Source organism: Perognathus longimembris, chromosome 1, assembly GCF_023159225.1.
Source record: "Perognathus longimembris pacificus isolate PPM17 chromosome 1, ASM2315922v1, whole genome shotgun sequence".
NCBI lineage: Eukaryota > Metazoa > Chordata > Mammalia > Rodentia > Heteromyidae > Perognathus > Perognathus longimembris.
The window spans coordinates 23,236,481-23,255,047 of NC_063161.1; the positions used below are offsets into that span (position 1 = coordinate 23,236,481).

At 35.3% G+C, this 18,567-nt stretch overlaps 1 protein-coding gene across 3 annotated transcripts in view; it reads left to right on the forward strand.

The window, feature by feature from the left end:
* Atp2b1 (ATPase plasma membrane Ca2+ transporting 1) overlaps window positions 1-18,567 on the forward strand; it is a 102,194-nt gene that overhangs the window by 50,238 nt on the left and 33,389 nt on the right. For all 3 annotated transcript variants that reach the window (XM_048358422.1, XM_048358429.1, XM_048358416.1), the window contains exons 3-7: window positions 3,596-3,793; window positions 11,336-11,590; window positions 11,683-11,808; window positions 15,824-15,964; window positions 18,255-18,293. In XM_048358422.1, coding sequence (XP_048214379.1) covers window positions 3,596-3,793; window positions 11,336-11,590; window positions 11,683-11,808; window positions 15,824-15,964; window positions 18,255-18,293 — 759 coding nt within the window. The remainder of the gene's footprint in view (window positions 1-3,595; window positions 3,794-11,335; window positions 11,591-11,682; window positions 11,809-15,823; window positions 15,965-18,254; window positions 18,294-18,567) is intronic.

Consider the following 18,567-nt stretch of genomic DNA (forward strand, 5'->3'; position numbering starts at 1 on the left):
ACTTTCCTACATCTATATTAAGCTAGAACTACAAACCATGATTCCATTTCTTTTGCCTTTTCAGGGGCTTTTCTTCAGTATTACCCTTTGTGCTATTATCATTGCAGTTATCCTCTCTACTTTCTTTGGTAGATAGCTTGCTTTACTGTCATTCACTGTTAGCAAGCCAAACTGCAAATAAAACCCACTGTAATTTACCTTTACATCTCCCCACTACATCATACTCACTGAAAAAAAGTTGTCTGTAATTACTGTTTCTATTTTCTTACTCCCATTCTCTGTTCAGTTTTGACTAATCAGATTTTATTCTATGTAATGCCCCTGGAAGTTTCCATATCTAGATAATTACCCTTAGTTATCTAATGACTTCATCTTTCTCAACCTGCTGACACTATTTGCCATAGTCAGCCATGTTTTCTTTTAAATTTTTTTCCTAGGTTTCAGTAGTGCTGCATGAACATGTTTTGTTTTGTTTTATCCCCATTGTCACCTCCCACTTGGCTTTTCCTTCTCAGTTGCCTTTGGTTTCTCCTTCCCATCTTACTATCAAATGTTGGATTGTGTCACAAAGCTTGTGGCCTTCATCCTGGTCTCTAACTATAGCTTTCTAGAAGCTCTTATCTGTCCTGTGGCTCCAGAATCTTCTGTATGTTGATGATTCCCTGGCATAGGGAACTTTTCTATGCATTGATTTTACTAGATAACTGGTTACTATATAGCTCCAATTGTTTTGTTTAAAAGTATAAACAAAATCATTTTTTTCCTTCCCTTTACACTGACTCTGCAGTCTATAAAGCCTCCCCTTTTTTGGTAAATGTCTCTATTGTCCACCCACTGAATTAACGCATCAACTATGATTTGTAAGTGAAACCAACCTTACTTCTAACATTCCAGTAAACTGTCTCACCCAAGTGTTTGGATTCCCTACATACAGACCAAAAAAAAAAAAAAAAAAAAAAAGGGGAGGGGTGGCTAGATAGTAGTCTATCATTCTTCCCTCTCCTTTTCACCCCACATCCAGTCATTCCTCAGATTGTCTGATCTCCCTCCTTAGTACCTCATGGATAGAGTTACTCCTCAGTCTCCACTTCCAAAACTCAGATTCAACCACCATCTGCTCTTATTTTTTACTGCAACAACCTCATAGCTAGTCTTTTTCCCTCCACTCTTGGCACTCTTTAATTTATTCTTCACATAGCCTTTTTTTTTTTTCCCTCAAGACTAGCCCTCTACCACTTGAGCCACAGCGACACTGCTGGCTTTTTCTGTGTATGTAGTACCAAGGAATCGAACCAGAACTTCATGCATGCTAGGCAAGCACTCTACCACTAGGCCAAACTCCTGGCCCCCTTCACATAACAATTTAAGTGACGTTTATAAACTGTAGATTATTTACCTCTTCCCTACTTTAAAACCTTGTAGTGGTTTCCACCATACTTAAATGCCAGTCCTCAATATATACTCAAGATCTTGCCTCTGGCTACTTTTTCCATCCTACCCTTTTCTTGTTTCCTCACAGCCCTGTAGCCCCAGTGGCTTATTTCTGACTTATTTAGTGGCTTATTTAGAAGAGTTAGAATATTTTCACATTCTTAATAATGCATTTTAAGCTTTATGAAGCTCTGTGGATACTCTCTTCAGCATTATCACAAAATGATTTCCATTATAATCTCAATAAAGTTTTGACCAATTTTTGTAGTTTGGGGGGTAATATTTTAAACCATCAGGTGTTACATGAGTGCAATTAATGGTAATCTCTAGTCAGTGAGTTAAGCTGACATAATCAATTCTTCAGAAACATTTCTTAAATAAAGGAGGACACCAGAACGGGATTTGTATCTCCCCCTTTCTTTTTCTTTCTGCTAGTGAGAGCAATAAGATATGAGACAAGACAAAACTACCCTATTTTCTAACATCACTATTACTGTAGTTCTATACTGCCCTTCTTTCCAGTGATTCTGTCTACACGTTTAGTGCTTGCTCTGTGGAAGGTTTTGGTTGATGAGTTCTTACATCAGAAATTTAAAATGCTTTTTTGTTTGTTTGTTTGTTTTTTTGGCCGGTCCTGGGCCTTGGACTCAGTGCCTGAGCACTGTCCCTGGCTTCTTTTTGCTCAAGGCTAGCACTCTGCCACTTGAGCCACAGCGCCACTTCTGGCCATTTTCTGTATACGTGGTGCTGGGGAATCGAACCTAGGGCTTCATGTATGAGAGGCAAGCACTCTTGCCACTAGGCCATGTCCCCAGCCCTTAAAATGCTTTTTGAATGCCCAATTTAACCATGTTACAATTGAAAGTGAGAAGTTAATTCTGGAATCATCTGGTACCTTCAACAACAAAAAAATAATTACTTGAAATCTGTGTTCTTTTTTTTTCTGTGTTTAGTTTGTACTCCTGCTACATGCCTTCAGCATTCAAGATAATAGCTAGAGCACTTAGAAACAAGAGCCTTCCAGTAATCTTCTTTTTTATCTTCCTTTCATATTTTTCGAAGAACATCTCTTGCCAAAAAAAATCAAGTTGAAGTTGGGTCTAAAGTGATAAGTGTACTGTTATTCTGGGATCTCTTAATCCTTTCTATCATTTTTAAACTTAAATTTGTCACTGTTGTATTATTATGTCCACATAACATGTGCATGTGTATCCACTTGGCATTAGCTGATTAGATCCATGTAAGTTTGGCAGGATGAGCAGGGTTAAATTAAAGCGGATGTACTTGATAAGTTGAAGGCAAGGCAAAGGAATGTTCACTTACACTCCACCCTCATATCTTATAATTCTGCACTCCAAACAATAAGTATTCTGTTCTGTACTGTGCCTTTTCCCTTACAGTGATAGCAAGTGCAGTCAGCCTGTGGTAACACTTCCTGTTTCTTGAAACAAAGATCATTCTAAGTCTTCTATGTTTTCTTGTTTGCCAATTTTTTTCTCACTCTAAGAGACATTTTAGTTGAGAAGCTTTTAGAGGTTGTGACAGATTGTAACTTTTCATTGTCATTCAATAAATAAAAGTCAAATGCTTTTAGTTGGTTAATTATTAAGGATTGAAGAACTAAATCAGATTTGCAAGTATATATGTAATTATGTGTGTCTATATATGTACATGTACGTGTATATATGTATGTATGACTGTATGTCCCATTCTGAAAGGGAAAATACCCTAAGGTGATAGAAATGTTAATTATAGCATAGAAACAAATACATTGTCATAATTAGTAGCTTGCAGCTTTTAATATGGTATAAAAGAGTATTATGAGAAATCAGCAACTGGGAAAGTGAAAGTTCTGAAGTCAGTTTTTTCACTCTCTTTAGTATAAGGACTCAAATCCCGGGCCTTGTGTATGCTAGACAACCAAGATACATTCCTAGTCCTTTCAGTTCACTCTAGAATTACTACTTGAAATGAATTCTTACAATAAAGCACTGCACATTAGTGACAATGTTGCTCATGTAGCCTAAAGCATGAAAATAAACATTTTTGTTAGACCTTGTAAATTGCAGTCTAAAGTGTAATGTCTGGTGTATTTTCAGTAGAAATAGATATTTTTCATTCTTACATACAAAACTGGTCATTGAAATTTATGTCTTTTTATTAGGTTTAAGTGGAAACCCTGCAGATCTGGAAAGAAGAGAAGCAGTGTTTGGAAAGAACTTTATACCTCCTAAAAAGCCAAAAACCTTTCTTCAATTAGTATGGGAAGCATTACAAGATGTCACTTTAATTATATTAGAAATTGCAGCCATAGTGTCATTGGGGCTTTCTTTTTATCAACCTCCAGAAGGGGATAATGCACGTAAGTAAATAAGGGGGATAAAAGGCTGTTATGTGATGCTATTTCAGCATGTTCATTTGCTCAATACATAATATAATAGCCAGCCGAATTTTCAGTACTGACTGTGATGTGCTAGGCACTGTTCTGAGTGCTCTCAGTATATTACCTGAGATAATTTTCAAAATTACATTAGAAAATATTACCTGAATTTTATAGTAAACACTGAGATTTAACAACCTGCCATATATGTATACTGTGTGTTGCATATGTCGCATAGTATGCATTTACGATCCAATTGTTACTTATAAACACCATGACATGATCTGTGTTATCACAGTTTTAATATTTTAAATAATTTTATGCATGAAACAGTTACATAGTATGGAATTTTCCACTTGTGACATCATGTTCTCAAAAAGTTTCATATTTTTGAGCATTTGGATATTTTTTTCTTTTGTAGTACTGGGCTTTCACCTAAACATCTTTTACTTCCTAGATAAGGAGTCTAGTACTTGAGTCAGGTTCTCAGCTCTTATTTGCTATATATTTTTCTTTTTTTTTTTTTTGCTTTAGGGTCTTGTGCCTTTATGCTTGTGCCTCCTACCTGCACTCCCACATAGCTAGGATTTCATAAATACAACACAACACCACCTTTCTGTTATTTGTTGAGAAGGGAATCTTATTAATCTTTTACACCAAGCTGACCTATGACCTAGATCCTTCTGATCACCAATTTCTACCTTCTAAGTAGCTGGGATTACAAGAATGAGCCACTGTACCCAGTGGCATTTTTGAATTTTGATTGAGGCTGATGAATTTATACAAAGTATCCTAACCGGGCTGGGAATGTTGCCTCTAGTGATAGATTGCTTGCCTAGCATGCATGAAACCCTGGGTTTGATTCCTCAGCACCACATCTACAGAAAAAGGCAGAAGTGGCATTGTGGCTCAAGAGGTAGAGTGCTAGACTTGAGCAAAAAGAAGCCAGTGACAATGCTCAGGCCCTGAGTTCAAGCCCTGGGACTGGAAAAAACCAACAACAACAAAAAACCCACAAAATATCCTAACTAATGAAGAAATACATTATAAAATAAGTAAATCTGCTTTAACTTGTAGCCACAGAAGGCTTTGTTCATTTTGTTCATTACATGCCTTTTATTTATCTTTTTAAAATTACTTGAACTGAGTATTATTGTTAGTACATCCTACAACTGTTAGTAATTCTAGCTTAGTTTTGTTACTGTACTCAACTAACAAGTCATCCAGTAATATTTCATGAGTCAAAAGATTGATTGAGCACAATATTTTTTGCTTGTGAAAGTTGCATTTTGATGCCTTCTAATCTGTGAAGAAGCAAATATTGGTTAACTCTAAAAGTTGCTTATGTAGTAATACAAAGTAATTCCTTCAAAGAAATTGTGCTGGTGCTGGGAATATGGCCTAGTGGTAAAGTGCTTGCCTCAAAGAAATTGTGCTTAAGGTTCATGTACAGACTATTTATTTTTTTAAAAAGGAAGTTAATCAAAGAATAAGCCAGTTTATCTGAGAGCAGTGTAGAACCAGGTTTCTAGGAGCAGCAGCACTATTGAATTTTTGAGCCAGAATAGTTTTATTGCTGTTTTTGTACCTTTGCCCCAGGGGAGGCAACAAATACTTTCAAATTTTATCATGTCTTTTCATGGGGCTAAAATTGCCCCTGGTTCACACTCTTTTTTTGTTTTTTTTTTTTTTGGCCAGTCCTGGGCCTTGGACTCTGGGCCTGAGCACTGTCCCTGGCTTCTTCCCGCTCAAGGCTAGCACTCTGCCACTTGAGCCACAGCGCCACTTCTGGCCGTTTTCTGTATATGTGGTGCTGGGGAATCGAACCTAGGGCCTCGGGTATCCGAGGCAGGCACTCTTGCCACTAGGCTATATCCCCAGCCCCTGGTTCACACTCTTAAAAATCACTGATGTAAATAGAAAGGTATTTAGGCAATGCTCTTATCAGTATTTATGGGCAGTTCTTTTTTAACTTTCACTTTTCTTAAATACATAGTATATACTTCACTGTAGAAAAGGGGGGAAAGACAGTCTAAAGGAAGTAGTAACATTCACTAAAAAATTCTAGAGATTACTGCTATATGATTTTTACTGTGTCTTTCCAATCGTTACAAATTTTAAAAGTATATTTACGTTCTGGCTGTTTGCATACCTATGTGAATGTGCACTTACCCTAGTAGGGGTGTGTATGTGTGGCAGGAAGTATAGATATGTGTGTTGCTATGAAAAGAGATGCCTACTTGGTTTAGCAAGTTTTCCATTTATCTAACCGTTACCATAGAATATTGGAAACTGGTGTTCTAGCATTCACTGAGTTAGTATATTATTAAAAACTTTACTTTTAGCATTTTTCCTGATAAGACTATAAGTAAAGAAAACTGTCAAGGATTCAATGGCTCATTGTGTAATTCTAGCTACTCAAGAAGTAGAGATCTAAAGAATCATAGTTGCAGACCAATCTAAGCCAAAATGTATAAGACCTTGTCCAAAAACATAACTTAAGCTCTCATGGGGTAGAGAGCCTACCAACAAGTACAAGTACCACAAATAGAGAAAACTATTTCACTAGAATGGACTCAAACAACAACGTGTGGAACAAATCCTTCTGGAACAATGTTAATTAAAGGACCTTTTAAAAGGGTCTATGACAGCTCTACATTATCTTCTCAGTTGGCCCTAATACTATAATCTCCAACAATCTTTTCATGAATAGTGTTGATCTATGACAGCTCTAGATTATCTTCTCAATTGGGCACTAATACCATAATCTCTAACAAACTCAGAAAAATTGATGGTCACTGTATTCCCTTTCCTCATAGAACTCATGGTCAGCTTAATAAGTAGAAATGATGTTGAAATCATATAACAAAACATCAAGTCCACACAAAAAATACTAATACATTGAGGTTGAATGAACCAAGAAGCCCCTCTAAGGTATCTTTGGCATTTGGGCTAGAAGCTAAATGTTAATAGGGAACCAACCACATATAGATCTAAGGAAAAAAGAATTCTAAGGAGAGATTAAACTTAGTATAAGTGCTGTATGGCCAAAAAAAAAAAGGGAGAGGGTGAGTCAGAAAAGGAGAGGTGAGAAATGAGCTCAACAACCCCAAACATTCAAATACTTTAGAGTAAATACAGTAAAATGGAATGGTGTTTTTTTGGACCTTGGGCTGAAATTTACATTTGACTCCAAAATCAATTCAGTGGCTTGTGACCAACTTGTTAAAAAAAATGAGGCAGACAAAAATAGACTAAAATTAAAAAGGATATACATGTAGGAAGTAAAGTATTGTTCCTTGAAGCTTTACTTTTGTTATTTATAAATTCACGGAAAGGGATATACTTTTCTGGATCGCTATGTAAAATTGCCTCTTCCTGAAATGTCTTAAAAGTCACTGGCTGGACATACAAGACTGAAGAAAAGTGATAGAGAAAAATAAGTAAACAAAAGGCATTAAAAACTATTAAGGCATATTCTAGAACTCTCCAAGATATGAGGGTTCTTATTAAAGATTATTCTTGGGAGAATATATGGGACAAGTTAACAAGAGAATACAGAGTTAAGAGTAAGATTCATTAGGAAAGAAGTTAGAAAAGATGGAGTGAATGATTACATACGTGAAAACAATCTGGAGAAATATTAGAATTCAGTCATCAGTGAGCATAAAGCATCTTTCTACAGTGAGGTAGATGCAGGATGATTCACTGTAATGTTGTTTCTTGCCCTTATTCAAATACTACAAGTTGTGTTTTAATTATTTTCAAGCTGAAAAATAAGCATAAGTAGTTGGATGAATTTTTGGTTTACATTCTTTTAAAAGCAATTGTTGTAAAAATAACTCCCTGTTCAACTTTCCCCTACCCAGAAGATAGATTAATTCTCTTAATTAGAGAAGTCTGGATTTGAGATGAACATTTAAAGACTATATCAAAAACTGGAAACAGCTAAAAGTATATACAAATGAAGCACTTTAGTATTATATATATAATATTTATATTATATTATTATTTATATTATATATTATATTATGTCATTGTATATTATTTTTATTTATATTATTATATTATGTATTATATTTATTGTTATTTATATTATATTTTATTATATTATTTATATTATATTATTTTTTCTGTGTACTTGAAGGTATCTAATGTTAATTATTTGTGTTTTATTATATGATTTCTGTATCATACACAATTATTAAGCTGAACGTGAGTTCTGTGAGGAAAGGGAGTGAATCTAAATTACTACCGTATCTCATACTCCAATACTAGTGTATGGTACCTAGTAGGTCCACATACAGATGAATCTACAAGTAGCATTTTTCTTGACTTCACATGATAAAAGCCAGTTTTGTTTTTTAATCACAGTGGAGTAAAAGTGGCATAATTGCGAGCTATGAATTGTACATAGTACTTCAATTTTCATACATATTTTGCCCATCAAATATGATCATTAAAGCATCAACTACTTTTAAGAATAAAGGATGCTCTAGCCCTTGCCTTATAGGTGTTCTCATACTTCATACCAATCCTAGGTTTAGTGCCTATTTTAGCAGATGGAGAAACTGAGTCTTAAGTACAAAGATACTTTGTTTTATTGTACTTGACTTTATTGTGCTTCAAGTCAGTTTGCATCATTTTTCTAACTGCATGTACTCATTTATATCTGTCACATTTTGGTAATTCTTGTAAAACCTGTTGTGGTGATCTGTTATCAGTGATCCTTGTTACCATGCCATATGCAATAGTTAATGCAGCTGAAAAAATGTACTCTGACTGTACCATTGGGCCACTTTTGTCTTCAAGCCTCTCTATTCCCTGAGATAATAATGCTGAATTTAGACTAATTATTGTCTTAAAGTAGCTTCTAAGTGTTCAAGTGAAAGAAAGAGTAGCAGTCTTTAGGCATGTCTTTAGAAATTATTAAGCTTAATGAAGAAGGCATGCCAAGACCAAAGAAGGCTGAAAGTTAAGTCTCTCATTCCAAACAGTTGTGAGTGCAGAAGAAAAGTTTTTTTGCCGGAAATTTTTAAATACACAATAACTAAGTAAAAGAGTCTTAGTGCTAATACAGACAATGATATAGACTGCCAAACCAGCCACATCATTTATGTAAGCCAGTCTAAGCCAGAAGAAGGCATAAATTTCCTTCAGTGCAGTGAAGGCTAGGAAAAGTGAGGAAGCTGCAAAAGAAATTTGAAGGAAAAGAACAGTCCTCAATAAAGTGATGAAAGTATAAGGTAAAACAGCAAGTTTATCCAGATGACCTACCTAAAATAATTGATGAAGGTGGCTACATAAAACAACACATTTTTCAGTGCAGATGAAACATTTGTTATATTAAAAGAAAATGCCATCTATGACTTTCATACCTAAAAAGGAGAAGTCAGTGCCTAGCTTCAAAGGATGGGCCTAGTCTCATTAGTACATAATGCAGCTATTGAAGCCAGTGATCCCTTTGCCATTAAAGAAATCTTCAGATTTATACTAAATCTACTCTGCCACTGATCTGTAAACAGAAAAACAAAGCCTAGGAAGCATCATGTCCGCTTACAGCATGCTTTACTAAGAATTTTATTCCTAGTATTGAGACATACCACCTAATATTGAAACACCACTCTGGGTGGGTAGAAGTCTTCAAAATATCACTGCTCATTGAGTTTACCTGGTTACTGAAGGGCTGTGATGAAGATGTGCACAAATGTTCTTTTTATGACTGTTAGTACAGCATCAGTTTGCAAACCATGACTTTGCCATTTTTTTACCTAAGAAATATATTTCATAAGGCTTCTAATATCACAAGTAGATATTCTTTTGATGGATTTGGGTAAAGTAAATTGAAAACTTCAGAAAAGAACTTATCAGTGTAGAGGCCATTAAGAGCATTTGTGATTCTGGAAGAAGGTCGAAATATAACCATCATTATAAATTCCAATTCTTATGGATGACATTGAGGCAAGCACTCTTGCCACTGGGCCATATTCCCAGCCCATGGATGACTTTGAAAGGTTCACAACTTCATGGAATAATTGTAAATGTGATGGAACTACAAGGAGAACTAAAAGTAAAGCCTAGACATGTGACTGAATTGATGCAATCTCTTGGCAAAACTCAAATGGATAGAGTTTCCTGAGATGGATAGTGGTTTTTTAGGATAGAATCTATTGATGAAGATCCTGTGAAGACTGTTAAAATGATTTAAGAATATACCTAAACTTAGTTGATAAAAGAGCAGTAAGGTTGAGAGGATTGACTGCAGCTTTGAAAAATGTTCTATAGGTTTTTATAGGTTAAAGGTTATCAAGCATCAAATACTAGAGAAGTCTTACAAAAAGGAAGATTTAATGTGGCAAACCTCATAAGAAATGCTCCTACTGCTTCATTCCTCAGCAACTACTACTATAATTAGTCACCAGTAATATCATGTGGCGACCCTCCACCAGAATAAAAGTTATCACTTGGTGATGACTCAGATGATCATTAGCATTTTAGCAATAACATACTTTTAAATTAAGGTGTGTGTAACACCATTGCATGCTTAATGTAGTATCCCAGCCACCCAGGTGGGACTCGAAGTCACAATTTGGTATACTGGCCACCCCAGTGGGACTCGAATCAATGACAATAAAGTCACCAGCACTCATTCAATTGGGCTAGGAGTCTATTTTAACTGCACAGTGTTCCCCACCATCAGGATGGTGAAGAACAGCACTGGGTTTCAGTAGGGCTAGGTTTTTAAAGGCAAAAATCACATATACCACACACAGGCAGTCAGGCAAGTTAGGCAAAGCAAGCAAGCGGACATACAGAAGCAGTATTGGTGGTTAGTGATTACAAATAGCAATTACAATTCCATACACTAAGCAATAAATGGTTTAATGAAGCAAAATACTCTCAGTGTTCAATTCTTGGTTCTGGGTGTGACTGGTATTTACTGCATACCCCTTTAACTCCGTAATTTACCTTAAATTTCTCTATCTCTGGAATTTTATGCTGGTCTTCCTTATTCCTTTCTTTTGCAAAGGTCAAGCAGCTCTAGGTCAAGCTGCTTTCATCTCCTGTTATCCTCAGTTCCTGTTGCTTGGGATGGCTCATCTTTAGCTAGGACTAAAGGTGAATTTTCTTAGTCTGGATACACTACAGTATATTAAGAATTAAGTTATCTATTTAATAAAATTAAATATTTTAGTTTTATTAGTTTTGTAACATTAAATTATTTTAGTTTATGTGACGCACTTTATTGTGATTTACTTTGTTGGCAGTTTGGAGTGAGACCTGAAATTTCTTTAAGGCATTCTGTAACATGCCTGTAGGTTTGAAATTGACAGGGTAATATTCTGATCCTTATAGAGGATTTGAGTTCAAGAGTGTTCTAAAATAAACACAAAATTGATAATGTAAAAGAGATCTACACAAAATTGATAAAGTACCCAAAAATGTTTCAACATAAAAATACAGTGTGGATTACATTATTAATATAAAATGTTTTTGATGGACATTTTCTTTCTTTCCAAACAGTTTGTGGAGAAGTTTCAGTTGGGGAAGAAGAAGGTGAAGGCGAAACCGGCTGGATTGAAGGAGCTGCAATCCTCTTGTCAGTAGTGTGTGTGGTATTAGTGACTGCTTTCAATGACTGGAGTAAGGAGAAACAGTTCAGGGGTCTGCAGAGTCGAATTGAACAGGAACAAAAGTTCACCGTCATCAGGGGTGGTCAGGTTATTCAGATACCTGTAGCTGACATTACTGTTGGGGATATTGCTCAAGTGAAATATGGTAAGTAAAGCAAAGCAACGTATAACTAAATGATAAAAATATTCTAATCTCCTTTACAGTTTAGCCCCATAACACTGATTTTTTTGTTGTAGGTGATCTTCTCCCAGCTGATGGTATACTTATTCAGGGTAATGATCTCAAAATTGATGAAAGCTCATTGACTGGTGAATCTGATCATGTTAAGAAATCTTTAGATAAGGACCCCTTACTCTTATCAGGTATGAATTCCATTTTTGGACTTTGAGCTATTTTCTCCAGCACTGCTACAACTGTTGTCAACTAACATAATTTCCTTCCATAAGAGACAATGTGTGAAGAAGAATCAGTATTTCCTTATTGTTTGCCCTTAGAATCATTAGAGACCTTTCAGGGATAATATTGAATCTAAACAATATTGAATCTAGAGCACAAATCTATGCTTAATGATGCCTGTTGAATTATTGGGGGTTTTTTTTGTTTTGTTTTGTTTTGAGGGGCAGGGTTTACATTCATTCTTGAAGACTGTTGAAGTATAAAAGGTTGACTGATTATAGGGTTAAAGCAAATAAATGTGATAGTATACCAAGGACAAGATTTTTGTTTTGTTTTAATAAATGATAAAAAAAAAACCCTTAAGGTTCACATAATCTAGCTCTTTTATTTAACTGTTGAAAAATGAATCTGAGGGCTGGGGATATAGCCTAGTGGCAAGAGTGCCTGCCTCGGATACACGAGGCCCTAGGTTCGATTCCCCAGCACCACATATACAGAAAACGGCCAGAAGCGGCGCTGTGGCTCAAGTGGCGGAGTGCTAGCCTTGAGCGGGAAGAAGCCAGGGACAGTGCTCAGGCCCTGAGTCCAAGGCCCAGGACTGGCCAAAAAAACAAAAAAGAAAAATGAATCTGAGATTAAAACTGTTTAAGAACATAAAACTAACCAGATTTAGGTATAGGAGCAACATTCATATATATACTGTTTAGGCATGAACTTGTACATGTTTATTTAAGACATATTCAAAGGATGGAGAAGATTTTGTGTCAGAGTACTGTTTAAAAAGAAGGTGTAGGCTTGATGCAGTGGCCGTTGACTGCAATCCCAGCTATTTTAGAAGTAGAGATCTATCTGGAAGATAGCTCTTCAGGCCAGCCAGGCATAAAGCTAGTTAAAAACACCTCTCTCACCTTAGTGAGGCAAGCATGGTGGCTCACGTCTGTGATTCCACTTATGTGGAAAGCCTAGATCCAAGGATCTCAGTCAAAAATCTATTGGTCACAGATAAGAACCTACCTAAAAAATAAAAGGGGCTAGGGTAGGGCCAAGAATGTGGCTTACAGGTAGAGTGGTTGCTTAACATGTGTGACCCCTGGGTTTGATTCCTCAGTACCACATAAGCAGAAAAAGCCAGAACTGGTGCTGTGGTACAAGTGGTAGACTGCTAGCCTTGAGCAAAAGAAGCTCAGGGACAGTGCCCACTCCTTGAGTTCAAACCCAAGGACTGGCAAAAGAAAAGAGGAAGGGGAGCCCTAGGTAAACAAAGCCCTTCACTAGTCAACAAGAGGCCATGAGTTGAAACGAAGTACCACAAAAACTAGTAATAAAAATTTAAAAATAAAAGAAAGAAATTGATGTCTGAGATGTTTGTCATAGTCTGTCTGATAATTTGAATTCAAGTTAGTTGGAAATGAAGTTGAAAAGACAGTGCAAAAACTTTCGAGCTATCTTCTAAGATGCATAATGAGAAGGAGCCAAAGTTACACCAGTTGATGCCCAAAACATGTTAATTATTTATTTACATTAAAATTTCTTAATTTTCTACTGTACTTCATAGAATTTGTGAAATTGTCAGAACTGTAATTTTTACACTGAATTTCCAGTAGAGTTTGGATGAAGCCAGAATATTGCATGTTTTCTGTTATCTCTAGAAGTTATTAATGGAATTCTCACATTGTATACATTGTCAGAAAATTCCTGCTGATTTACTCATTTAATAACTGGGCACATATACTCTTCCAGTCCTGTGTGAGCTTTATATTTTAATTGGCTGGATATGATTATAATGAGACCAAAGTCAAACATGATAATTACAAGTATCAGTTAAGTTAGTCATAATTTCAGAAGCTGTAATTTTAATCATCACTCTTTTAAGATTTGTAACTGCCTGATGAAAAAAACTACAAATGTCACAGTAATTAAGTGTATATATGCTGTAAAATCTTAGGAGAAATAAGAGTCAATCATACGTGCATACCTTTGTGAACACCATTTATAAATATAGAAAACATCCAATTATAAAGACATTTATAAAAAACTTGAGATTTTTATATCATCAATATCTAGCCATTTAGAATACATATCCTTTATTTGAGTTCCTCTTTGTATTGATTGTGCTTTTTGGTCATATCACACATTAGGCAGAAATACCTTGGATATTTAAGGTGTAATATACTTAAGTAATATATATTCTTCATTTCATGTTAATGTAACAAACTATATCATTTCCAAATAGAAGAGAAAGTATGTAATCATACCTTCCCGCTACAGATTCACTTTGCCATAATGTTTGGCAAACTGAGATAATTTTATTTTGCCTTTTGCTATATATATACTTAATGGACTCTTATGTACATCTAGGGTATTTACATAGTGCTTAGCTGTACAGGTTGATTTCTTTCAACTGAACTTTGATCGTTTTCTGTTTTAACAGAGGTAACTAGTAAGCTTTATGTTGACTGTGGTTCCTAGCACACCAAGTATACCAAGAGAACTTTATAACTTTTCCATATTTAAGGAAAGACTAAAATAATTTTGTAGAGTCCTCTATCACAGTACGGGTGGGAAAGTTTTCCTCATCTATTTCTCTATTCCAAAAATGTACTGAAAAACACAACATGTATTTATTTTTAAATATACTCTCATGATGCCATCTTGCACTGCTGTTCTTGGCTTCTTAAATTTAGATTTTTTTTTAAAGCAGTATTCCACTAGTCGTAAGGATATGACCTAACCAAAAACTGTTTACTTTGCTGAGCACATTAACTGCCAACATCTTATCAAACTGTGGTAAGGAAGAACAGAACATAAAAATTGAGATTTATATAAAGCCAGAATTTTTCTATGTGTGTGCTAGACCTGGAGCTTCAACTCAGGGCCTGGTGCTATCGCTGAACTTTTTTCTCAAGGCTAGCAGTGTGCCACTAGAGAGCCACAACTTTGCTTCCAGCCTTTGGTGGCTAATTGGAGATAAGAGCCTCATGGACTTTTATTCCCAGGAAGGCTTTGAACCATGGTTCTCACATCTCAGCCTCCGAAGTAGCTAGAAATAAAAGCATTACCCAGTGGCATCCAGTTCAAAATATAAATCTTTTAAAGCAGGAAAATTGAAGAAATTTTTAAAAATTCATGTTGGATAAGTTATTCAACAGTTAATAATCAAATATGAATCCTTAAAATACTTAAGTAAATATATCTGCTTTATAATCTTATTTTGTACTTAACCCAGTAGGCAATGTAAAATCAGAAATTTTGAATCGTGATGAGCATATAATCAAATCATGATGAACTAGAAAGGAAGAGAGAATAGCTAAGAACCCATTGTAGTAATCTAGGCTGGTGGGAATAAAAGCTCAGGTTAAATAGCAGTTGTAGAGTTGAGTGTGGAAAATAGGACATTCATGCTGCTGAATTTATTAGATTATAAGTTCATTTTTCAGAGAAATATATCGTACTTTATTAATAATAATAAGCATTTTTTGGAATTCTGACAAATTCCAAGCACTGTGCTAACTACTTTACATGTATGGGCTTCTTCGAGGAATTGCATATCTTTCTACATCTTCATGAAGTACAAGTAATTTTTATTTTTCTTTTATATAAGAGAAATTGAGATGTATGATTGAATATACAAGGGAAATGGGGGAGATTAGTAAAAGAGGGAAAAGAACAGAAAAGAGTAGAGAGTATTTGAAGTGTACATTTCATTCCATGAAGATAGCATAATGAAACCCGCCATTGTCTGGTAAGGGGGAAGGGCTAAGGGAATATAATGAGGGAGAGTGAACTTTTTCAAGGAGTACACTGAATAAATAGGACTTTATCACAATGAAGTTCTTCTGTACTGCTAACATTCTAGTATAGTAAGAGAATTTAGGATTTAACATCTTGTTCCATTTTAAGGATATTAAAAACTTACTGGAATTTGAAATTGAGTGGGTGGAGGAACTTCTATTAGAATTTTTATAAAGTTCTCTGTTGTAGGTACTCATGTAATGGAAGGCTCTGGAAGAATGGTAGTTACAGCTGTAGGTGTTAATTCTCAAACTGGAATTATCTTTACCTTACTTGGAGCTGGAGGTGAAGAAGAAGAAAAGAAAGATGAAAAGAAAAAAGAAAAGAAAAGTAAGACTTACAATTTGACATTTGGAAATGGAGCCACATATATCTTAAAATATACAGTAAATACACTTTTTCATGAGAATCTGATATCATAAATTCCACAAAAAAATAATTACCAAGTGTTACTCTTTCAAGTAGTAATACTAAAGGAAAGAAAATTATTCTTTTAGTAGTCCATTAAAGGCCTTTGGCAAAAACACCAGTCTCCTTTACCTAGCTTGCAACTGATTGAGGATCTACTCGAATGCTGCCATTTGGCTTTATACCATAGCTTTTTGTTTATTTTGTTTTCCCCCTGCTATTGCAGTATTAGTTGTCTTTATCAGCTGTATTAGTTTGGTCTCTGAATTTTTAATCTTTTTCAATTTTTCTACCATTCACATATTCCATTCTATACTTGCATAGTTGGTCTGTGACTTCGCTCTTATGCTTTATGTTTGTCCTATAAGAAACTGTGCCACACACAGAGTTAACTGCAGAGTCTCTTGGTTGAGGGTGGATGTTACAGTAGTGTTTTTTTCTTCTGTGATTTTTGTTTTTCTTTTGGTTTAGTTTGCTTCCTTTGCTTTTTGAGAGATGTATACAGCTCTGCGGTTCTAGGGATTCAGCCTTGATCTTTATACATGCTAGGCAAATACTCTGTCACTGAGCTACACCTCTACCCTTGCAGCAAAGTTACTAATGTTTGATTTATTTTTTCTTTCCATTTTATTTTTAGCTATGAAATTATTTCAAACTAAACTGTACTTGGAAAACTCTTGGACTTGAAGGTATAGCTCAGTGGTAAAGCACCTGCCTGGCATACACAAAGTTCTGGATTCATTTCCTAGCTTGGAAAAAGACAATAGAAGTTTTGGCCGCAAGTGATGGTGGCAAGCCCACATTATCTAGGTTTCTTCTATGGCAATTGACCAGACAGGCCTCACTGTGTTCCTTAAGGCTGATGGGAGTGTACTTTGAAAATCAGTAATAATGATAATGATTGTATGTTTTACTTGTTCCAGCTCAGTATTCTTCACAGCAATATGAGGTAAAGGCTATTTTCTTTGAACTGACTTGTAGAGTGCTAGTAAGTGGAAGATCAAACCCCTCCTGACTCTGCTCTGTCCTAATATACAGAAGTCAGAAGTCATTTGACCCTATTAAGAAGGAAGAGAAGTTTTTATCATAATATTATTCTTAATGACACCCGTGTGTTCGAGTAAGCACCTTTTTTCCATAAGGTCTTATAGAACTTTTTATTAATCCAGTTCAGAATATGAGTATTTGGAGGAATTAACATCCAATCATTGTTTTTTCTTTTCATTTTCTTTACTTATCAGGGGTTTTTGTTTTCCTTTTTTTTCTGTTTCTTCTAAGACAGGTTGATATTTTTCCTTCTGTATACTTACAGACTCATCCTCTTGCTTTGGCAACTACTCAAATTCAGTACAGGGTAATCTGTCTCCATTCCTTCAGTAGCCTGGAATGTGACTGGTCTCCAAATTTGAGCTCATTGGAAGTAGCTAGGTATTCTCTTACTATCTCTTTATCTGTCCAGAGCTTCTGTTCCTTCCTGACTATATTTGTTCCATGTTTTCCATTTTGAAGTTGGTTCTCTTTGATTAGAGTTGTTAGAGAAAAAGCTGAATTATCCCGCTTCCTCTTTGTCATTTTTAATATATTTCCTACTCCAGACAGCACTCTCCTTCCTTGACAATAGCTTCATACACCTCACCTTTTTGTGTTCTCTGAATCTAGCTAGTTTGGAGTATTATGTTGGCTAAACTTCTATACATCTGTATTCTGTTTTTGTAACTTGCCTCTCCTGTCTTATGTTGTGCTCCTTGTTCTCACTCCCACTGAAGTTCTTCGATGTGCCTGTTATATTTTTATTAACATTCCCTTTCTCTTTATGTCCTTTTCTGCTTTCTTATGGTTATGTTTATAATTAGTTTGAAATTTCTTATGTTCTTATACCATATTTGGTATAAGAGACTTTTCTTATACCATATTTGAACTTACTTCAGTTTGTAAAATCTTAATGGAAAAGTCAAGTACAAATGCATTCAATTATTTTAGAGTATTCTCCCACAGTAAGATTTAGGGAGTTAATGTCATAGCAGTTCATTATAAACCAAATGTTTTCTGATCTATATACACACCACAGCACACATACACGTGCACACACACACACAAATGTACTGCCATTGTTCAACAATTACCTTATAGAAATGTGAGCCTCCTCTGCATAATTTAGCATGGCTGTATTCATTTCTTTTGGAAAGCTTTAATTCCCATTTTGTTCCTACAGATAAGAAACAAGATGGAGCTATTGAGAATCGCAACAAAGGTAAATTCAGGACAATAAAAATGTAGTTACCTTGTTTTCATTATGCCCAAAAATAGATCTATTATGTTCTATAGCTGTCCAAAATTAGGATACACATGGCAGAGAACATCAACAATGTTACAAACTTGAATTAACCTTTCTTCTTTCCAGTACCTTGTCCTACTCTGCCCAATATTATGATGATTTTAATTATGGTTTGTTGATACTAAGTTTAGATAGCTTTCACTTTAGCATTTCAAATATTGTAGCATACTTGAAATGTTATCTACTATAT